Below are 19,102 nucleotides of genomic sequence, written 5' to 3' on the forward strand. Positions count from 1 at the left end.
GTAGCAATGTCTCACTTTACATGGGATATCCTGCCTTAGACCTCTGGAACCATAGAAACCGTCAGTGTGATCTTTGAACTTTCGTGGGGTTTATAACTTCATCCTCTGGCTTTTACATGTGTCTTACAAAGGCATCCTGAGTGTTTGCTGCTTGTTGTTCACCAGATCCAGTTAACAGTGCCATCAATGTGATAGACTAGTGTGGTGATCTGTGGGATATTGAGATGATCAGGGTCCTTCCAGACTATATTATGACAGTGCAGAAATAGCCCTCAGTTAAAACGTTGAAAGTGTACTGTTGTTTCTGGCACTTGATAGCAAATTGCATCATATTGTCCTTACTGATGATGATAGAAAAGAAAACATTTGCCAAGTCCATATTTATCTGCCGGATATCAGGGGTTATTCTCATTTTCTCCAGCAACAAGTATTACATTTAGAAGTGCAGTCATGATTGGCCTCACCATCTGATTAAATTTATACTAATCTGTTGTCATGTTCCAAGATCTTTCTGGCTTTGGTCCAGGTAAACAGGCAAGTTAAATGGAGATATGATAGGAATCAACGCCTCTGTATCCTTCAAGTTTTTTGATAGTAGTACTGATTCCTGAACTTCTCCCATGGATGTGGTAGAGCTTTGGGTTTACTTTCATAGTGGGGACAGAGGGAAGAGTTCCAAGGGCTTCTTCATGGCCCTTTCTTCGTAATATCTTTTATGACATGGGATGGGAACCAGTATGGGAACTTGGCCAGTTAGTAAGTATATCCGTTTGTAGAAAAATTATAGGACTAGGGAAATAACCACAAAATGGGCCTGTGGTCCCATTGTACCCACCATGAGATACAAGGGTTGACTTCATCACACATTTCTTTTCTGGAATGAGGTAGGTGCTCTGACTGGTGGGCCATGTTTTGGGTGTTTAAGGTTTAGTGTCAGTTCAGAGCTAGTGTCTAGTAACCTTTGGAAGAACTACACATTTCTCATTCCCCAGTGGGCAGTCACCCTTGTGAATGGCTGAAGGTCCCTCTTAAGGAATGTCTGGAGAAAGATTGATGGGATACAGTTATGGCCATGTATAGGTTCACAGTAATCTTATATATTTAGTTCTCCTTGGTCTGGTATGCTTCGAATGTACTCCCATTATGTGCTCCTCAGACGCTAGCTAATAAAAATTTTTGAGATCTGCAAATTTTTCAGTATAAAGGCAGTCTATTCCCAGAGTAGGCTTTGAACTTCTTTCTGTACTCTTTTGGGATCTAACTCCTGTTAGCATGCAACAAGAGGTGATAGGAATAGGTAGTGAGAATTGGCATCCTACTTAATTGTCCACTATGCATGCACATTTATATGTCCCCTGTACCTCATATGAAACAACTTATCCTGCTTCCCAGCTCTTTCCCCCTTATCTATTCCTGATGCCACTTAATGTCTTATATATTTTTTTAAACGTTTATTCATTTTTGAGAGAGAGAGAGACCAAGTGTGAGTGGGGCAGGGGCAGAGAGGGAGGGAGACACAGAATCCGAAGCAAGCTCCAGGCTCTGAGCTGTCAGCACAGAGCCTGATGCTGGGCTCAAACTCACAGACTGTGAGATCATGACCTGAGCTGAAGTCGGACACTCAACTGACTGAGTCACCCAGGTGCCCCAACTTAATGTCATATCTTAACGGTCCCTTCCAAAGGGAAGACCAGAGGCATGATGTTCTCCTGTAGTTCTCCTGTAGACCATGGACAGTAAGGCACAAACAGACATTCAAACTCGTACATAATACAATACCAGGAGGACCCACACTCCCTGTGTCCCACATTCTCAAGGGACAGGTGTGGAAAGCATAGCACTGTAATTTTCACCTTCTTGTCACTTCTCCTGCAGCTGGAGAATGGGCTGATGTGGGTCTGGTCAGGTTAATCTGCCTTAGAAGAGCTGAGGTTCCACCTGCTCTGATTCTTTAGCAGTAGAGTGCTGGGCCTACAGGGCAAGACTGCTCAGGTGGCTGCCCTGGTCTAATGGGGGGGCTGAAGAAGCTGGCTGCTTTTATGGGGCACTCTGAGCTTAGGAGGTGGCAGTTACATTTCTGTTTTCTGACTACTAATTCAACTACATATAAATCCTTCTTGACTGCATTTCCAGCATTAAATCTAGCCAAGCAGGTTTTTAGTCACCTCAAAGGAATACCCTTATAATCAGTTAAAATTCACCCTACCTGAATATTCAATGCCTATTGATATTTGAAATCATTAGTTGAATATAATTTACTTACAATTATTAGATCGGTCAGAGTGACTTCCGAAAATTAATCACCAGGGAAACTGCCAAACTAACTCTTTAAAGAGAATTATTTGGTGTCAGTGGAGAGTATGGGCTGCTGCGTTTAGCAAAAGTTACATCAGTTTAACATCTCGAGCCCTTTGTCCTTGGGTGGAATGATACTAACATAATTGTATTTATTCTACATGAAGATCTGTAATGTCTCTGACCAGAGGTCCAGCGCGTAAGAATTATCCAGTTATTATGATGCAGCACAACACAGTGGTTAAGAGTCAAGACTCTGGAGCCACGTAGCCTGGGTTCAAATCCTGGATGGGCGATTTATATAACACCTTCATGTCTAAATTGTCTCTCACTTGTAAAACAGGAGTAAATAGTTATCTATACTGTATAAATATACTATATATAATAAATAGTTGCATACTAACTATATATCTACTATATATGTGTGTGTGTATATATATATAGATTTATATTTATATATATATATATATATTTATTTACCTACCTACTATAGGTACTATATATACCTACTGTATACCTACAACATATAGGTGTATATATATATATATATACCTATTATAGGTATACATATATCCATATACATACCTATATAGGTATGCAATAGGTATATAGGTATACCTATAATAGGTATATATATGTATGTATACTATAGGTATATACTATAGGTATATAGGTTGGCTCAGTTGGAAAAGCATGTGCCTCTTGATCTTGGGGTCTTGGGTTTGAGCCCCACATTGCACGTAGCGATTACTTAAACTTAAAATAAAAACACACTTTTTAAAAACACTGCTCTAGGTCTGCCTGGGTGGCTCAGTCGGTTAAGTGTCTGACTTCAGCTAAGGTCATGAGCCTGAACCTGCTTTGGATTCTTTGTCTCCCTGTCTGTCCCTCCCCTGCTTGCACACGCACGCGCTCTCTCTCAAAAATAAATAAACATTAAACAAAAAATTAAAAACCCTGCTCTAAATCTATCAAAGTAGAGACCTTTTAGGTGAAAGTTGCTCTCAGTCCCATGAACTGTGGTGTATAAGCTTTTAGAATTTAGCAGTAAGGAAGGTAGATGGGATGCACATGTTTGATTTTGGTTTAGCTATTCATAGGCCTGAGATCCAAAATCTCTAACCTGGACTGAAACTTACAATCAAATATAAATTCTTGTCAGAATAAGCATAAAATGGGTGCTATGAATAAGGAATGATGGTATTTTAAAATTATTTTGCTAATCTGTTTCTTTTTTCTTTGTTTTTTTCTGCTGGCTAAGGTTGCATGATGGAATTTGAATATTACCTCAAGAGGTTTTATGTTTTGGATTAGCTAACAGTGTTTGTCCTCTGCTGACTATTTCTCGGACTCATTTTTTGGTGTCCATTTGAGGCAATAAACCCAAAGGGATTATACCATGGACTACAAGGAAAGCTGCCCCAGTGTAAGCATTCCCAGCTCAGATGAACACAGAGAGAAAAAGAAGAGGTTTACTGTAAGTATATAATATAAAGCATATGGGAGAAAATTGAACATAGAGAGTATTTCCATTTCTGCTTTTGTTCTTCCTTAACCTGGAATGTCCTCCCCATGTTTCCACATATCCAGATTTTACTTATCTTTCAAATGATGTATCCTCCCCAGTCTTCCCTGTGTACTGTAAGGGAATACAGTTACCTTTTCAGATTTTTGCCTGTTTACCTATCCCCTTGGAAAAGCTTATGAAACTCTGATAGATCCTCTCACCAGAAAATGTGCAGACACAAGGATCTACAAACATGCACGTAATTTTGCATGCAGTCAGGAGGTTAATGGACTCCAGAAGTCACTAGTCTTATGTTAAGAACTACTGTCTCAACAAAACAAAACAAAACAAAACAAAACAAAACAAAACAAACATGGTTTTGAAATTTCCATAGTGTCTTTCTTGACATTTATATTTCCTACCTCAATTTTTAAAATTTTTAATCCAGTATTTTATCTTTTGTTTACTTTAAAAGCAAAGTCCATTTCTAATTTTACTTTTGACCACTGTAATACATACTATGGAACTATAAAGAATAAGAACAGTGAGTGTTTGCTGAATCATTGTATCAGTGACTATTATTGGAGAATAGCCATTTTTCTAATTAGTGTAATGACACATACAGTATTTAGTTCCAGTAGCCCTGTTAGTGTGTATGTCCAGAGATCTCTGCCCGCCTCCCCCTGAAATAATACCATTTATCTTGTTTATAACTGATCCTTATAACTGATTCCTTGTAAGCCCCACCCACTGAGTAGTATGAAAAAATTCATTTAACCCAGTTCTGTTTAACACTTAGTTTGAGCTAAAATTTAAGCAGTTCTTTTAAGTTAAAATGCTCAGGCTGTCTTCATTCTGCTCTCTCTCTCCCATATGAACACACACTTCTCCAACTTGACATCATGGTTTATGAGTGGAGAGGTGTCCCCTTTCACAGTATTTAAGTCAGTGACTGATCTCATGGTAGCCTGCTGAAGGCTCTTATATTCTTGTCATCCCTCTAGATCTTTGCTGTTCCAAATGTACAGTGACCAGTCTGGCAAGCAGCCAGCTGTGGTTGACCTGATCCAGGTCTGGGCATTTTCTTGGCATCCATTGCTGTCATCTGCAGTCAGCCAACTTATTTTTGATCTATTCTTTGTTGGCTTGGCCAGAGTGGTGGAGATTTACTGCCAATTCACCTTATCCTTGTCTCTTGATGGCTGTAGAGCCCACTGAGGCTCTGCTATGCCTTTCACTGCTCTTTTGATTCAAGTGATCTACCTTGGCCTCTGACTCGGGGGTCAGTCACCTGGCTCCTGCCAGGTGCATCCTATGACAAATGACTTGCAACTCAGAATTCCTGTCACTGAGGAGTTAAACTAAACCCTTTGGTCTGACCAATCCAGTCTCCCTTCTTAACTAGGTGGGGCTGGGGCCCCCAAATGATACTTCTCTTCCAAAGTCCCAGACGAGGAGCTGGAAATAGCTTCTGTCCTCTCTTCTCCTTTTTTAATAAACATACCTCCACACCCTGCACCAAAGCCCAGAGTAGAGATTGCAGTGTGTGTCTGGCCATTTGCCTCTGCTCAGTCTCTGTTGCAGCAATATCTTAAGCATTGTGCATTCCACAGTCTTATAAGCAAGTTTTATAAGTATCTTGCTGATGGTAAACAAGAAGTCAGTATACCTTTGGTAAAATAGTGGAATGTGTGAAAGTTTGTTTTTTCTTCTCCTTATTTTTACTTTTGAGCATTCTCTCCTTCAAGGGCATAACCTCCTGTCAAGTTTGATGGAAGTTCATATATATCAAATATAGGCAGTGAGTTATCTCAGGTCCATTTACTTTTTCATGGTAGAGGTATTTCCAGAGCACCTGTGTGACTCAGCCAGTTGAGGATCTGACTGTTGATTTCGGCTCAGGTCATGATCAGGGGCTTGGAGTCGGGCCCCATGTTGGTCTTCATGCTGACTGTGGAACTTTGCTTGAGGTTCTCCTCCCCCCCCCACCCCCCCATAACATCACTCCCTTGTGTAGGCACTCACTCACCCTTTTCTAAAATAAAATTTAAAAAATTATATGCTATACAGCTACTTCAGCCTAGAAGCTATGTGTGGGTTCTAGTCTTGGTTATACTTGGGTAACCATGGGAAGCCACCTTACCACACTAGGAAGCCAGCATAAGTAATTCAAGAAGCTTGCAATCATCTAAACCTAAATTTCTGATCCTTTGGTAGCAGTCCTACTTCCAGTCCAATCTGATCCTAAATGCTCTATGAGATGAATCTGTAGTTAAGTCTTAGAAACATGGTGCAGTTTCACTGGCACCTTGACCAGGTTCTTTATTCTCTACTTCCGCATTCTGTCCTTATGAACAGTTACCATTTCACAAACAAACAAATCTTACATCCAGCAGCTTCCTCTAAGAGAACTTGATGCCTTTTGGTTAAGACCAGAAGAGCCATGTTACCACCCATCATCACATGTGGCTCATGTAGGGGCCTGGATCCTCTTTTTCTCTTAGCCTATACGTGATAACATCACTTACTCAGGTGACTGATAACCAGTGACTTTGTTTCACCTTTCAGGTGAGGCCTTATCCTCTCCTGTGGAGGAATGTGGCTTTACATTCTGGGACGCCTCTCACTGTGGCTTGTTAAGGTGACTGTATCTCACACAGTGCTACAGAGTTCATATGTTGTAATCACATGCAGTATCAGAGAAGTGCTTTTCTCACAGTATTTTCTCTAACTATGAACTTGTGAATGTAGCTTCCAATCTTTTATGGGAAAGGATAGTTTATACATATTTGTATGCCTATCTTCTAAAATAAACCTGGTTTACTCTAAGTTGTCTAATAGACTGTGGACAACTATTGTAAACCCAAAAGCAACTCCTATCTCTGTAATTCATACCCCAAGTCATACATTAGTGAGCCTTTCCTCAAATGCCTGGATTCTTGTTATTTTTCTCCTTTGAATGACACAAGATCTCTGGGGTCCCAAACCATTGTCTCTATGTTACTATGGTACTCTGAGAGTGTCTGTGGGATGCATTATAAGAATCAATTCTGTGTTATAATTGTTGATGATTTGATACTGGTTCTGGTACATGAAGGGTTAGAAGATTTAAATTTTAGTCACGTAAGTCTATGAATTTGGGCAAGTTATTTGACTTTTTTGGGACATCATTTCCTTACATATATGCTAGGGGTTATAATATTTGTTCTGCTTACTTCATAGCATTGTTGACTATGGTTATATGAAATTATATGAAATTATGTGTATGTGAAATTATTAAACATATGTAAGACGATAGTAAATACTAAGGTAAATTTCTAGTTTGAAAAATACTGTGTACAAGATGATCTGGAAGGAGCAGAACTAATCATTGAGTCTTTACTATGTGCCAGGCGTCACTTTTGAAAATACTTTATAATTTCAGGATAATGGTTACTGCTAGGGAAGAAGAGAGGAAAGTGGCATCAATTGAATCTATAATATTAGAAAAATGGGGGGGAAATCTGAAACAAGAATGGCAAAATGTTAGAATTCAGAAGTTCTAAATGAGTTCACAGGTGTTCACTGTGTTATTGTCTGAAACTATGGAAATATTTCATAACATTTAAAAAATAAAATATCAAGAAGATGAAGTAAGTCTTTCAGCTGGTATGCTTGTGTATTTTGGAGAATTGTGTATAAACATGAATGTCTAATATCAGTTTCATGAGTATGAAAACAAGTTATTTGCCTGTTAAATAGCTAATGGGTTTTTTTTGCAGTCAAGTTTTGTTATGCTATTTTTTATTTCCACAGGTTTATAAAGTTTTGGTCTCAGTGGGCAGGAGTGAGTGGTTTGTCTTCAGGAGATATGCAGAGTTTGATAAACTTTACAATACTGTAAGTAAATGTCAGTCTTAATGATTTTTATTTAAAACAAGACATCTGAGGGGCATCTTGACTGGCTCAGTCAGAAGAACATGTGACTCTTGATCTCAGGGTCGTGAGTTTGAGCCCCGCCTTGGGTGTAAATTACTTAAACAAAGCTTAAAAAAATTAAAATAAAAAATAGAATATCTGAGAAAACTTGCAAATAAGAGAGATTTATTTGAGTGATTAAATAATATTCATATAGAGAAGCAGAAAAGGGTATGAGATTCTTCAAAAGCATCCAAACCTTGGAATTCCTACGAAGAAGGGTGGAGAGAGGATTGTTGAGAAATTCCAAATAAACTGTTGAAGATAGGGAAACTAGATCCAGCTTAAAATACATCTTAATGTCAGAATATTAGAAATAAATTCTGGGCATGTGGGTAGCTTAGTTGGTTAAGTGTCTTACTCTTGATTGGCTTGGGTCATGATCTCATGGTTCGTGAGATCGACCCCTACGTTAGGCTCTGTGCTGACAATGAGGAACCTGCTTGGGATTCTGTCTCTCCCTTGTTCTCTTGCTCTCTCAAAATACATAAACTTAAAAAAAAAAAAAAATTTCTTCTACTACCTCTCTAATAACTGTTAATTATCTTGTTATTTCTGGTTAAATTGCCTAGCTATTAGATTTAGGTCTGAAAGTTTGTCATAAGCTTACCCTCCTTCCATAGTTTCATTCTTGGTTTAGGGATAAGTCTTCAGTTCCAGATTTTAAGTAGCTAATACAATTAAAATGTATATGGACTTTCATAAGTTCTGACAGTAGGGTGGGGGGTAGGGAGTGTGGGAGCATTAGTTATTTAAATAACTAAAACCTGTATATTCAAAATTCAAATATTAAATACTATTTTTAACCCAGTGTTTTTGTAATTACAAATGCTCCCTAAAGTAGGAAGCAAGAGCACCATGGTCATTTTAACATATCAGGCCAGATCTATGCAGGGACCAGTGTTTGTAGAGTGTGTTGCCTCTAGTCATACATACCTTGGAGGCCAAAGAATACCACCTGAGTTGGTCATTATAGACCCCAGATTATAAAGACAGCTCTGGATTCCAGTTTTTGCTTCAGTTAAGAAAAAAAGAAATTCTTCAAATCCCAAATTTAGTTTTTTTCTGGCCTAAGAATAAAAAGGAGTTTCCTTCTGTCATTATTTAATAAGTGGTAGATTAGCAGGCATCCTTCAGAAAAAATTGTTTCATATTTAAGGTAATTTTTTTCAATTTTCTTAACCCTGTCTCTTGATTTTAAAAATAGGGTTAAATAGATACATAAGTCTGTAACTTACCATTTGTAAGATACTTTATTATTATTTTTAAAAATTTATTTATTTTGAGAGAGAGACAGGGAGAGAACTAGTGGGGGAGGGGCAGAGAGAAAGGAGGACAGAGAATCCGAACCTGGCTCTATGCTGACAACAGAGAGCCTGATATGGGACTTGAATTCACAAACCGTGAGATCATGACCTGAGCCCAAGTCCACTGAGCCACCCAGGCGCCCCTGGTAAGATACTTACAGGGGAAGTTAAGTGTGTCTCAGTTAAGAGATAAATTACTTCCTAAATGGGCCAGAATGAACCAAACGTTGTCTAGCTGTACAACATCTCATGTTCTGTTAAGTCATGAAATTTAGGCTTTTCATTCATCTCTATTTAGCATTTCACTATATTTCTTCCAAATAATATTCAAATGCTTTGCTAGTTAAAATTGAACTTTTAAAATAATACTTCAGTATTTTTAAATGGTATTTTTTCCAATGTAAAATTAATATATATTCTAGAAAATCTGGAATATGGAGGAAAATACATATTTAAGCTTAAAGGGGCGCCTGGGTGGCGCAGTCGGTTGAGCGTCCGACTTCAGCCAGGTCACGATCTCGCGGTCTGTGAATTCGAGCCCCGCGTCAGGCTCTGGGCTGATGGCTCGGAGCCTGGAGCCTGTTTCCGATTCTGTGTCTCCCTCTCTCTCTGCCCCTCCCCCGTCCACGCTCTGTCTCTCTCGTCCCAAAAATAAATAAAAAACGTTGAAAAAAAATTAAAAAAAAAAAACCACCTAAGGGGTACCTGGGTGGCTCAGTGAGTTAAGGGTCTGACTTCAGCTCAGGTCATGATCTATCGTATGGTTCACGAGTTTGAGCCCCGCATCAGCCTCTGTGCTGACAGCTTAGAGCCTGGAGCCTGCTTTGGAGTCTGTGTCTCCCTCGCTCCCTGCCCCTCCCCCACTCATGTTCTGTCTCTCTTTCTCCCTCTAAAAAAAATTTTTTTAATCACCTAAAACATATTGCTACTCAGAGATAACTGTAGTGTTTTTACTGTGCTTTTTTCTTTAATTTTTCTATAATACATATGTAACTGAACTTTGTATATATATTTTTAAAGTGCTTAATCAAAGGATATTGAGACAGCGTTTTTTACTTTAGAGACAAAATAATAGCCAAAAAGAGTTTCTGCATGAAGATCTCTTCTGCAATGTTGAGTGATTTAAAAAAAAAAAAAAAAAAGTTTATATTGGAGGCTGGGTGAGGGTTGAATTGCCAGTTCTAGTTGAAATTCTTGGATACCATTATATACATGATGAGCATTTTTTGAGGATGGTACAGATTTGCCGTAGCTATTATGATGGTAACATAACACACACACACACACACACACACACACACACACACACACACAGATGGTTTATATAAACTTCTTAGAGAAATAAGGTCAAATTTTGTTTAGTGAACTAGTAACTGAAAATCTGAGATTTCTTTCTGTATTTTGATTAAAAGATTATATGGGCCAGAATTAGCTTCTAAATGTGTTTGCTTCCGTAGAACTATTCATAAGAAGGAGGAATGTCAGGGATGTCACCTAACAGCTCAGCAGTGTGGAGATCTGCATGAGTAAAAAGCCATCCTAATGTCATGATGGTTTCATGATTTAAGTAGCCAGAGATTAATTAAGTAGAGTGTTAATATTTGAGTATCTTTCAGTATAAAGGTAAAGTAGGACAGTGTGTTTGGGGCACCTTCCCCCCCCCCCCCATGATCACTTTCATTCTTTTTCCATCATACACCCCATCTTAAGCTTTTTGCAGAAAATTTTCCTTAATATATAGTTGAGTTTTTATCCTTCCCCCTCATTTTTCCTGCATTTCTCTTCCTTTTTTCTTTATTTCTTATTTCCCCCATTTTCTCTGTCTCTCTGTTTTTCTGTAACTCCTCTAATTCTGCCTCCTGTGGTGACAGGCAAAGCAAAGAACAGGGGAATGGTACCAGTTGTGTTCTTTGAAACCACGGAAGTGAGGTTAAACCTGGCCTGGATTACCCTAAGTTTGAAAACACAGATTCTTTCCTTGTGCTCCTTTTAGAGTAAAAGAAAAAACAGAAAGTAAAATATCCAATTTGTAAACATTTTGATCATATAAATGTATTTTTATGAGTGTAGTTTGCATTTAAAATTTTTGTTGTAGAAATTGTTGAACACATACAGAAGTAGAATAGTACTACAAACACAGAAAATAATATAACGTACCATCCAGCTGCGGCAGTTACAGATACACGGCCATTCTGGTTTCATCTCTGTCCCTAGCCTGTCCTCTGTAATTTTGAAGCAAATTTAAGACTTCGTATCATTTCATCTGGAAATATTTTTGTATACATCTCTGAAAAGATCTTTAAAAAATACAGAGTACTATTATCACATCTGAATATAATTAACAATAACATCTTAATATCAAATATTCAGTCTGTGCTTATATGACTGGTTGATAAATCTATAAAGTGTCTTTTGGTGACTAAGTTTCCCTGTCCGCCTCTCTTTTCTTTCCTTTATGATTTTTAATTGAAAAAGCAGGGTCAGTTGTCTACAGATTTTTCAGTCTGGATTGTGCTGACAGCATACTCATGGTGTAGAGTGATTAATACATTCTTCTATTCTTTGTATTTCCTGACAGTTGGTAGTTAGGGATGTAGTTTATGTGTGTATGTGGGTTTTTTTGACGTCAAACTTAAAAATGAGTGTTAATCCACATTTATGACTTTACTGCCCCGCATTTAATGTCTCCAGGGCCAAGTTCTTTGGGGATAAGCAAATCTGATAAACAAATGTATTAAAATATGAACAAGGGGAAGGCTAGAGCAGAAGATATTGAAAGCAAAATTCATCAGGTTTCTTAGAAAACAATTGTCAGTAGCACGTTCATATAGAAAGAACACAAAGGTCACAACTTCTCTTGAGGCAATAAACAGTGAGTAACATGTATTCAAAGCTTATACTCCAGGTTCTTGTCTAAGCACTTAACCTAAATGATTTCCTTTAAGGCTCTCAACAGATATGTAAGGTAAGTGCTAAAATCATCTCCATTTTACAGACAAGAAAACTGAAGCACAGAAATGTTAAGTAACTTATCCAGGGTCACAAAGATACTAAATGTTCTCTTGGGACAAAATAGGATGATTAGTCAGACTAATGGTATTTTATTGGTATAATTTAATATTGTATATTTGATCATTATATACTTTAAAAGTATGTCTTTTTGATGGAATTTCTTGAAAATCAGATTGTAATTTGTTTTGGTACGTGTATAACTAGAAGACTTAGAAAATTAAGTTCATATAATGTTATTTTTTTAAATTCTAGTTAAAGAAACAATTTCCTGCTATGGCCCTGAAGATTCCTGCCAAGAGAATATTTGGTGATAACTTTGACCCAGGTAAGCAATAACTTTACAGACCTGCCGTAAGTGATGGTTGAAGTTTGAAGAAGTAGTTAATGTGTTTGTTGTGCTATATAGTAGTACAAGTCTTCACAAAGCTATTTGATCTCATGTTCTATGAAAATAATAGCTCGGGAAGGTGCTCTCTGTGTACCAGGCATTGTTTTAAACACTTAACATGCTTTAATTGATTCAGTGGTCACAAAAATCCTTTGAGGCAGGTGTTCTTATTCTCATCATCGCTCTTCTATAGATAAGGAAACCCAGGTACGTTTAGATTAATTAATTTGCCCAGAGTCACAGGTATTAAGTGTCTCATTTAAAAGTTAATTCAAGCAGTCTGGCTTCAGGTAAATTTATTGGTCATTAAGGATAATTTGGGTACTTTTCTAACCATGAAGGACATTCTTTGTTACATCCAGAAACATTTATTAAATATATAGTCTGTACACAGCACCTTGCAGGCCTCTGAATGGGATACTAAGATAATGTCCTATTATTTACTCTTAGGGAGCTTAATGACACATAGATCTCAGGAGTCTGGAGCTATGTGTCTCAAGCCTCAAGCCTGGAACTTTTTTCACTGGAATCCGTAATATCAATCCAGTCACAAATGGCTACATACAGAGAGACAGAAGGAAGGTTCTTTATCTGCCAGATAATCTCCTTATGCAGATTAGAAAAGCCAACTGTGCCACAGGTGAATCCTGACAAGCTAGAGTGCAGTCCATCCTCATCTGTCTTACCTCTGTAACTAATTCACTTATAACCTTGTAACCCATTACACCTTTGATTCCTTACATGTGTGCTTTCTTGGCTCACTACTCAAAATATAAGCTCTCACGTCACTTAGGATATCCTAACTGTGCCTCCTGTCTGCAACTTAGCCTTATATCATTTCTTGCCCTCTCAAACCTTTTCACTGTGCCCTGTGGAATTCTGTCCACGATTAACAAACTTCTTTTTATCTTCCATCTTTTTCATATTTCTTTTATACTTTTGCTTTAATTAAACTTAGGTTTTTCCCTGTGGCTGTTTCTCCCTCTCAACTGGATGCTCTTAATTATTTTATACTTTATGAACCTTAGGATTGGAGAGGCTGCTCACTTTCCATATCGTAGGTAGAATTTTTTTCTCTTGGGAGAATTTAGCGCACTTTATTGTCATTGCCAGTGTGTCTTGTCTAGCTGTAGATTTTATGAACATTGGTACTTTGTCTTTTTTATTGATTTATAGTGCCTGGTAGATCTTAGGTTTTTAGTAAATATTACTTAAATACATAAATTCATTAATAAAGAGAAGCAAATAAAAAGGAAAAAGAGAGAAAGCAAGAGAAGATTGAGTCACCACAACAAAACCAGATAGTACTTTCTGTAGAATTGATTGTATAGGCCAGTGCCTTTATACTAATTTTGCTTTTAGCTGCAGAACACTTATGTCCCAAGGAAATCTTCCACAGAAAATGTTATGTGTAGAACAAATAAAAATGAGGCTGCTTTGTTGGTCCAGCAGTAAAGTATATCTGTGGAGCACAGGTTGAAAACCATCATCATGGGCAACATGTGGGTCTTAGAGTTATTTGGGTGAGGTGAATATGAAACCCAACGTGAAACCGACTGTGTGTAATATACAGTAGGCACAGCAGAGAGAAGAGACAGGATGGACAATGGGAAACTGGGTAAGCAAATATTCCAGTAGTCCTCACGTTAAATAATTAGAACCAGGACTAGGGTGGAAATGGGCTAACAAATGAGTTCATATGTAGGAATTCTTTTAAGGAAAGATCTGTAAGAAATCTTGGTGATTGCTTAAGTAAAGGAGATCTAGAGAAGAGAATGAGAGATAACTGAGGTGTCAGGACTGGGTGAATGAGAGAATTAATTAATTTGAAGTGGCAGAAGGACATCTGAGGAATCCAACTATGTGTTGCTGAATGGAGACTTGAACTCAGGCTGGAGTTCTGGAGAGCCCTTAGTTGAATCCTAATGATAGAATCGTTTCATTTTATCACAGGAAGAAGACAAAGAGATAAAAACCTGCAACTTCCTTCTTTAGGGCAAAATCCCAGATAGAATGCCCTGTAGTATTTATGTTCTGGTAGATTAATTTGATACTAAAAAAATAGGTTTTTATTGAAGAACAATTTGAAATCGATCCAGAGCATATTGTATATGACTTGGCAACAGCGTAATGGACCATATGTCACAGAGATCTGGAAAGCTTTTTATTGGGGAGATCAAATCTAAGCCATACTCAAACAATCACAGAGTGACAAGATGCTCATTTGATTAGGCTTTGGGGAAACAGGCATATTTTGTTGGTGGGAATGATAAGTGGTACAATCCATATAGAAGGGAATTGGGTAGTATTTAGCAAAACTATATATGTATTTCAATGTGACCAGGAAATCACATATCTAGGAATCTGTTCCAAAGATAAACTGCATATGAAATGATGTGTATGTAAGACTGTTTATTGTGGCATTATTCTTAATAGCAAAAACTGGAAACAACTGAAATATCCTTCCAACCTTGGAATATGATGCAGCTTTAAAAAAGAATGAGCAAGCCCTTTGTGCATTATAGTAGAGTGATCTCCAAAATACATTTTTCAGTGGAAAAGACAAAGTACAGATATGTATAATATATCTTTTTTGTATTGGAAAAGGTATAGAAATAATGGAAGAATAAACTGAAAAACTAAAAACTAGTGACTTTAAGGAGTAGGAAGAGGCCAGTGGGAGGCAAATGGGATAGAAGTTAGATGTTCCTGAATAAGTCTTGTTTATAGCTTTGACTTTGGAATGATGTGCATATTTTAAATATATTTAAGAACAAAAATAAAATACAATAATAAAGCGATCTCTAACAAACTGAAGGAAAAAATCTAACTCTATTTTGATTGGTAGTGGAAACACATGGACAATAATTATCTTAAATGACTTCAAAACAGAATTTTTACTGAATAGTCCTCCTGGGATGTATGCTAAACAAAAAAGGATGTACAGAAAATTTTACACTGCATCCAACAATCTTATTGTTATAATATGGAATTGTTATTTGGTAATTCTGTTACTCTCATGGGAACCAAAGTTTTAAACAAGAAGAAAGAAAAACAGATTTTAAATAAAAATCTTACAATTTTTAACTTAATTTGGAAATACAGTTTGAATTCATGATTTTTTTTTTCATTTTTTTTAATGTTTATTTTTGAGAGAGAGAGAGAGAGAGACAGTGTCAGCAGGGGAGGGACAGAGAGAGAGGCAGACACAGAATCCAAAGCAGGCTCCAGGTTCTGAGTTGTCAGCACAGAGCCGGATGTGGGCTCAAACTCATACACTGTGAGATCATGACCTGAGCCAAAGTGGGATGCTTAACCCACTGAACCACGCAGGCATCCCATGATTTATTTTTTTCTAAAACAACACATATTTCCTAGCTCTCACCTCTGGAAATGCCTAAAACAGTAACAAATAGCAGTGAACATTCCTAGCGTCCAGGTTGTAATCTCCAAATACCATTTCCCCCTTAAAGCAACCAGAGTTCCATGGGAAAACAGTGATTCTAGATCTGGGGCAAGAAATGTATAAGATGGCCCTAGGACATCTTGCCTAAAAAGCAATGAAGCCATACAAGATTACTAAGATTTTATCAAAAGGATGCAGGAGCTCAATTGATGGGGCTTTCATTGGCCAAAGATGGAACAGTTAGAGCACGAAGAAAGAATTTGCCCTGTTAACTTACTTCATGCTTGACAGCCATTGTGCAGAGCTTTTCCATATATCTCTCTTGAGTTCTTTTGTGTGTAGCTTAAGAGCATGTCTCCATGTTCTTTTTTTTTCACTTCTTTATTCTGGTGGTTGCCAACGTCTATAAAATAAGTTTTACATATTTGAAGGTAGATTTTAAGGGTTATTTCTGCCTATACTTTTCAAAGTTAAAATTTCATTTTCAATTTAAGGATCTTTCCGTAGAGTGCAGAGAGATAGCTATACTCTTTATATTTTGAATGGTTTAATATCAAGCCTTTTGCCAATAGGACCCTAAGGTCAATATATAAACTACGTACTGGGTTTTTTTGAAGTTTAAAAAAAAAAAAAGTTTATTTTATCTTAATTATTTTAAAAAAAAGTACAAGGTAATTAAAATCAGTGTGAATCAAGTAAGAAACAGAGCATATGAATTTTAGAAACTACGAATGTTAGAATATATAATTGTTTAGTTATTTGTTCACAAAAACATCAATTAAGTAACTCTTATTACACTGTGTTAAGGGCTAAAGAGGGCTAAATTTTTTTAAAAGCATGACCCTTCAGTGGCTTACATAGAAACTGCTTTGGGGTGGCTGGGTGGCCCAGTGAAGCATCCGACTCTTGATTTCAGTTCAGGTCATGATCTCACAGTTTGTGGTGTTGAGCCCCACATTGGGCTCCACACTGACAGTACAGAGTCAGCTTGGGATTCTCTCCCTCTCTCTCTGCCCCTCCCCCGCTCGCTTGCTCTCCCTCTCTCTCAAAAAAAAAAGTTAAAAGAAACCATTTTTATTTCTTTTAACTTTTACTAATTTAAGAGAAATAGGTTCATACAAGATAAAAAGACAACTCCCCATTATTATTCTAGTCTGTGAGTTCTGGTGAGGCCTAGATGTCATACCCAGCTAGTTCTTTATAAAACTTGATGTAGATACCAGTGTCTTATAAAATTTTTCTTGGTGCATTTGTGAATGGGATCAGTTTCTTTATTTGCCTTTCCGTTGCTTCATTATTAGTGTATAAGAATGCAACTGATTTCTGTACATTGATTTTGTATCCTGCAACTTTGCTGAATTCATGTATCAGTTCTGGCAGACTTTTGGTGGAGTCTATCGGATTTTCCATGTATAATATCATGTCATTGTAAAAAGTGAAAGCTTGACTTCATCTTTGCCAATTTTGATGCCTTTGATTCCCTTTTGTTGTCTGATTGCTGATGCTAGCACTTCCAACACTATGTTAAACAACAGCGGTGAGAGTGGACATCCCTGTCATGTTCCTGATCTCAGGGAAAAAGCTCTCAGTTTTTCCCCATTGAGGATGATGTTAGCTGTGGGCTTTTCATAAATGGCTTTTATGATATTTAGGTATGTTCTGTCTATCCCGACTTTTTCGAGGGTTTTTATTAAGAAAGGGTGCTGAATTTTGTCAAAGGCCTTTTCTGCATTGATTGACAGGATCATATGGTTCTTATCTTTTCTTTTATTAATGTGATGTATCACATAGATTGATTTGCGAATGTTGAACCAGCCCTGAAGCCCAGGAATGAATCCCACTTGATCATGGTGAATAATTCTTTTTATATGCTGTTGAATTCGATTTGCTAGTATCTTACTGAGAATTTTTGCATCCATATTCATCAGGGATATTGGCCTGTAGTTCTCTTTTTTTACTGGGTCTCTGTCTGGTTTAGGAATCAAAGTAATACTGGCTTCATAGAATGAGTCTGGAAGTTTTCCTTCCCTTTCTATTTCTTGGAATAGCTTGAGAAGGATAGGTGTTATCTCTGCTTTAAACGTCTGGTAGAACTCCCCTGGGAAGCCATCTGGTCCTGGACTCTTATTTGTTGGGAGATTTTTGATGACTGATTCAATTTCTTCACTGGTTATGGGTCTGTTCAAGCTTTCTATTTCCTCCTGATTGAGTTTTGGAAGCGTGTGGGTGTTTAGGAATTTGTCCATTTCTTCCAGGTTGTCCAGTTTGTTGGCATATAATTTTTCATAGTATTCCCTGATAATTGCTTGTATCTCTGAGGGATTGGTTGTAATCATTCCATTTTCATTCATGATTTTATCTATTTGGGTCATCTCCCTTTTCTTTTTGAGAAGCCTGGCTAGAGGTTTATCAATTTTGTTTATTTTTTCAGAAAACAACTCTTGGTTTCGTTGATCTGCTCTACAGTTTTTTTAGATTCTATATTTATTTCCGCTCTGGTATTTATTATTTCTCTTCTGCTGGATTTAGGCTGTCTTTGCTGTTCTGCTTCTATTTCCTTTAGGTGTGCTGTTAGATTTTGTATTTGGGATTTTTCTTGTTTCTTGAGATAGGCCTGGATTGCAATGTATTTTCCTCTCAGGACTGCCTTTGCTGTATCCCAAAGCGTTTGGATTGTTGTATTTTCATTTTCATTTGTTTCCATATATTTTTTGATTTCTTCTCTAATTGCCTGGTTGACCCATTCATTCTTTAGTAGGGTGTTCTTTAACCTCCATGCTTTTGGAGGTTTTCCAGGCTTTTTCCTGTGGTTGATTTCAAGCTTCATCGCATTGTGGTCTGAAAGTATGCATGGTATGATTTCAATTCTTGTATACTTATGAAGGGCTGTTTTGTGACCCAGTATGTGATCCCTCTTGGAGAATGTTCCATGTGCACTTGAGAAAAAAGTATATTCTGTTGCTTTGGGATGCAGAGTTCTAAATATATCTGTCAAGTCCATCTGATCCAATGTATCATTCAGGGCCCTTGTTTCTTTATTGACCGTGTGTCTAGATGATCTATCCATTTCTGTAAGTGGAATGTTAAAGTCCCCTGCAATTACCACATTGTTATCAATAAGGTTGCTTATGTTTGTGAGTAATTGTTTTACATATTTGGGGGCTCCTGTATTCGGCGCATAGACATTTATAATTGTTAGCTCTTCCTGATGGATAGACCCTGTGATTATT

At 37.4% G+C, this 19,102-nt stretch overlaps 1 protein-coding gene across 4 annotated transcripts in view; it reads left to right on the forward strand.

The window, feature by feature from the left end:
* Window positions 1-19,102, forward strand: part of SGK3 (serum/glucocorticoid regulated kinase family member 3) — a 140,269-nt gene that overhangs the window by 72,242 nt on the left and 48,925 nt on the right. For all 4 annotated transcript variants that reach the window (XM_053896605.1, XM_053896604.1, XM_019453199.2 and 1 more), the window contains 3 exons: window positions 3,557-3,772; window positions 7,598-7,681; window positions 12,331-12,403. In XM_053896605.1, the coding sequence (XP_053752580.1) occupies window positions 3,695-3,772; window positions 7,598-7,681; window positions 12,331-12,403 (235 nt within the window). In that variant the 5' untranslated portion in view covers window positions 3,557-3,694. The remainder of the gene's footprint in view (window positions 1-3,556; window positions 3,773-7,597; window positions 7,682-12,330; window positions 12,404-19,102) is intronic.

Source organism: Panthera pardus, unplaced genomic scaffold (assembly GCF_024362965.1).
Source record: "Panthera pardus isolate Hobbes unplaced genomic scaffold, ASM2436296v1 HiC_scaffold_7, whole genome shotgun sequence".
Lineage (NCBI taxonomy): Eukaryota > Metazoa > Chordata > Mammalia > Carnivora > Felidae > Panthera > Panthera pardus.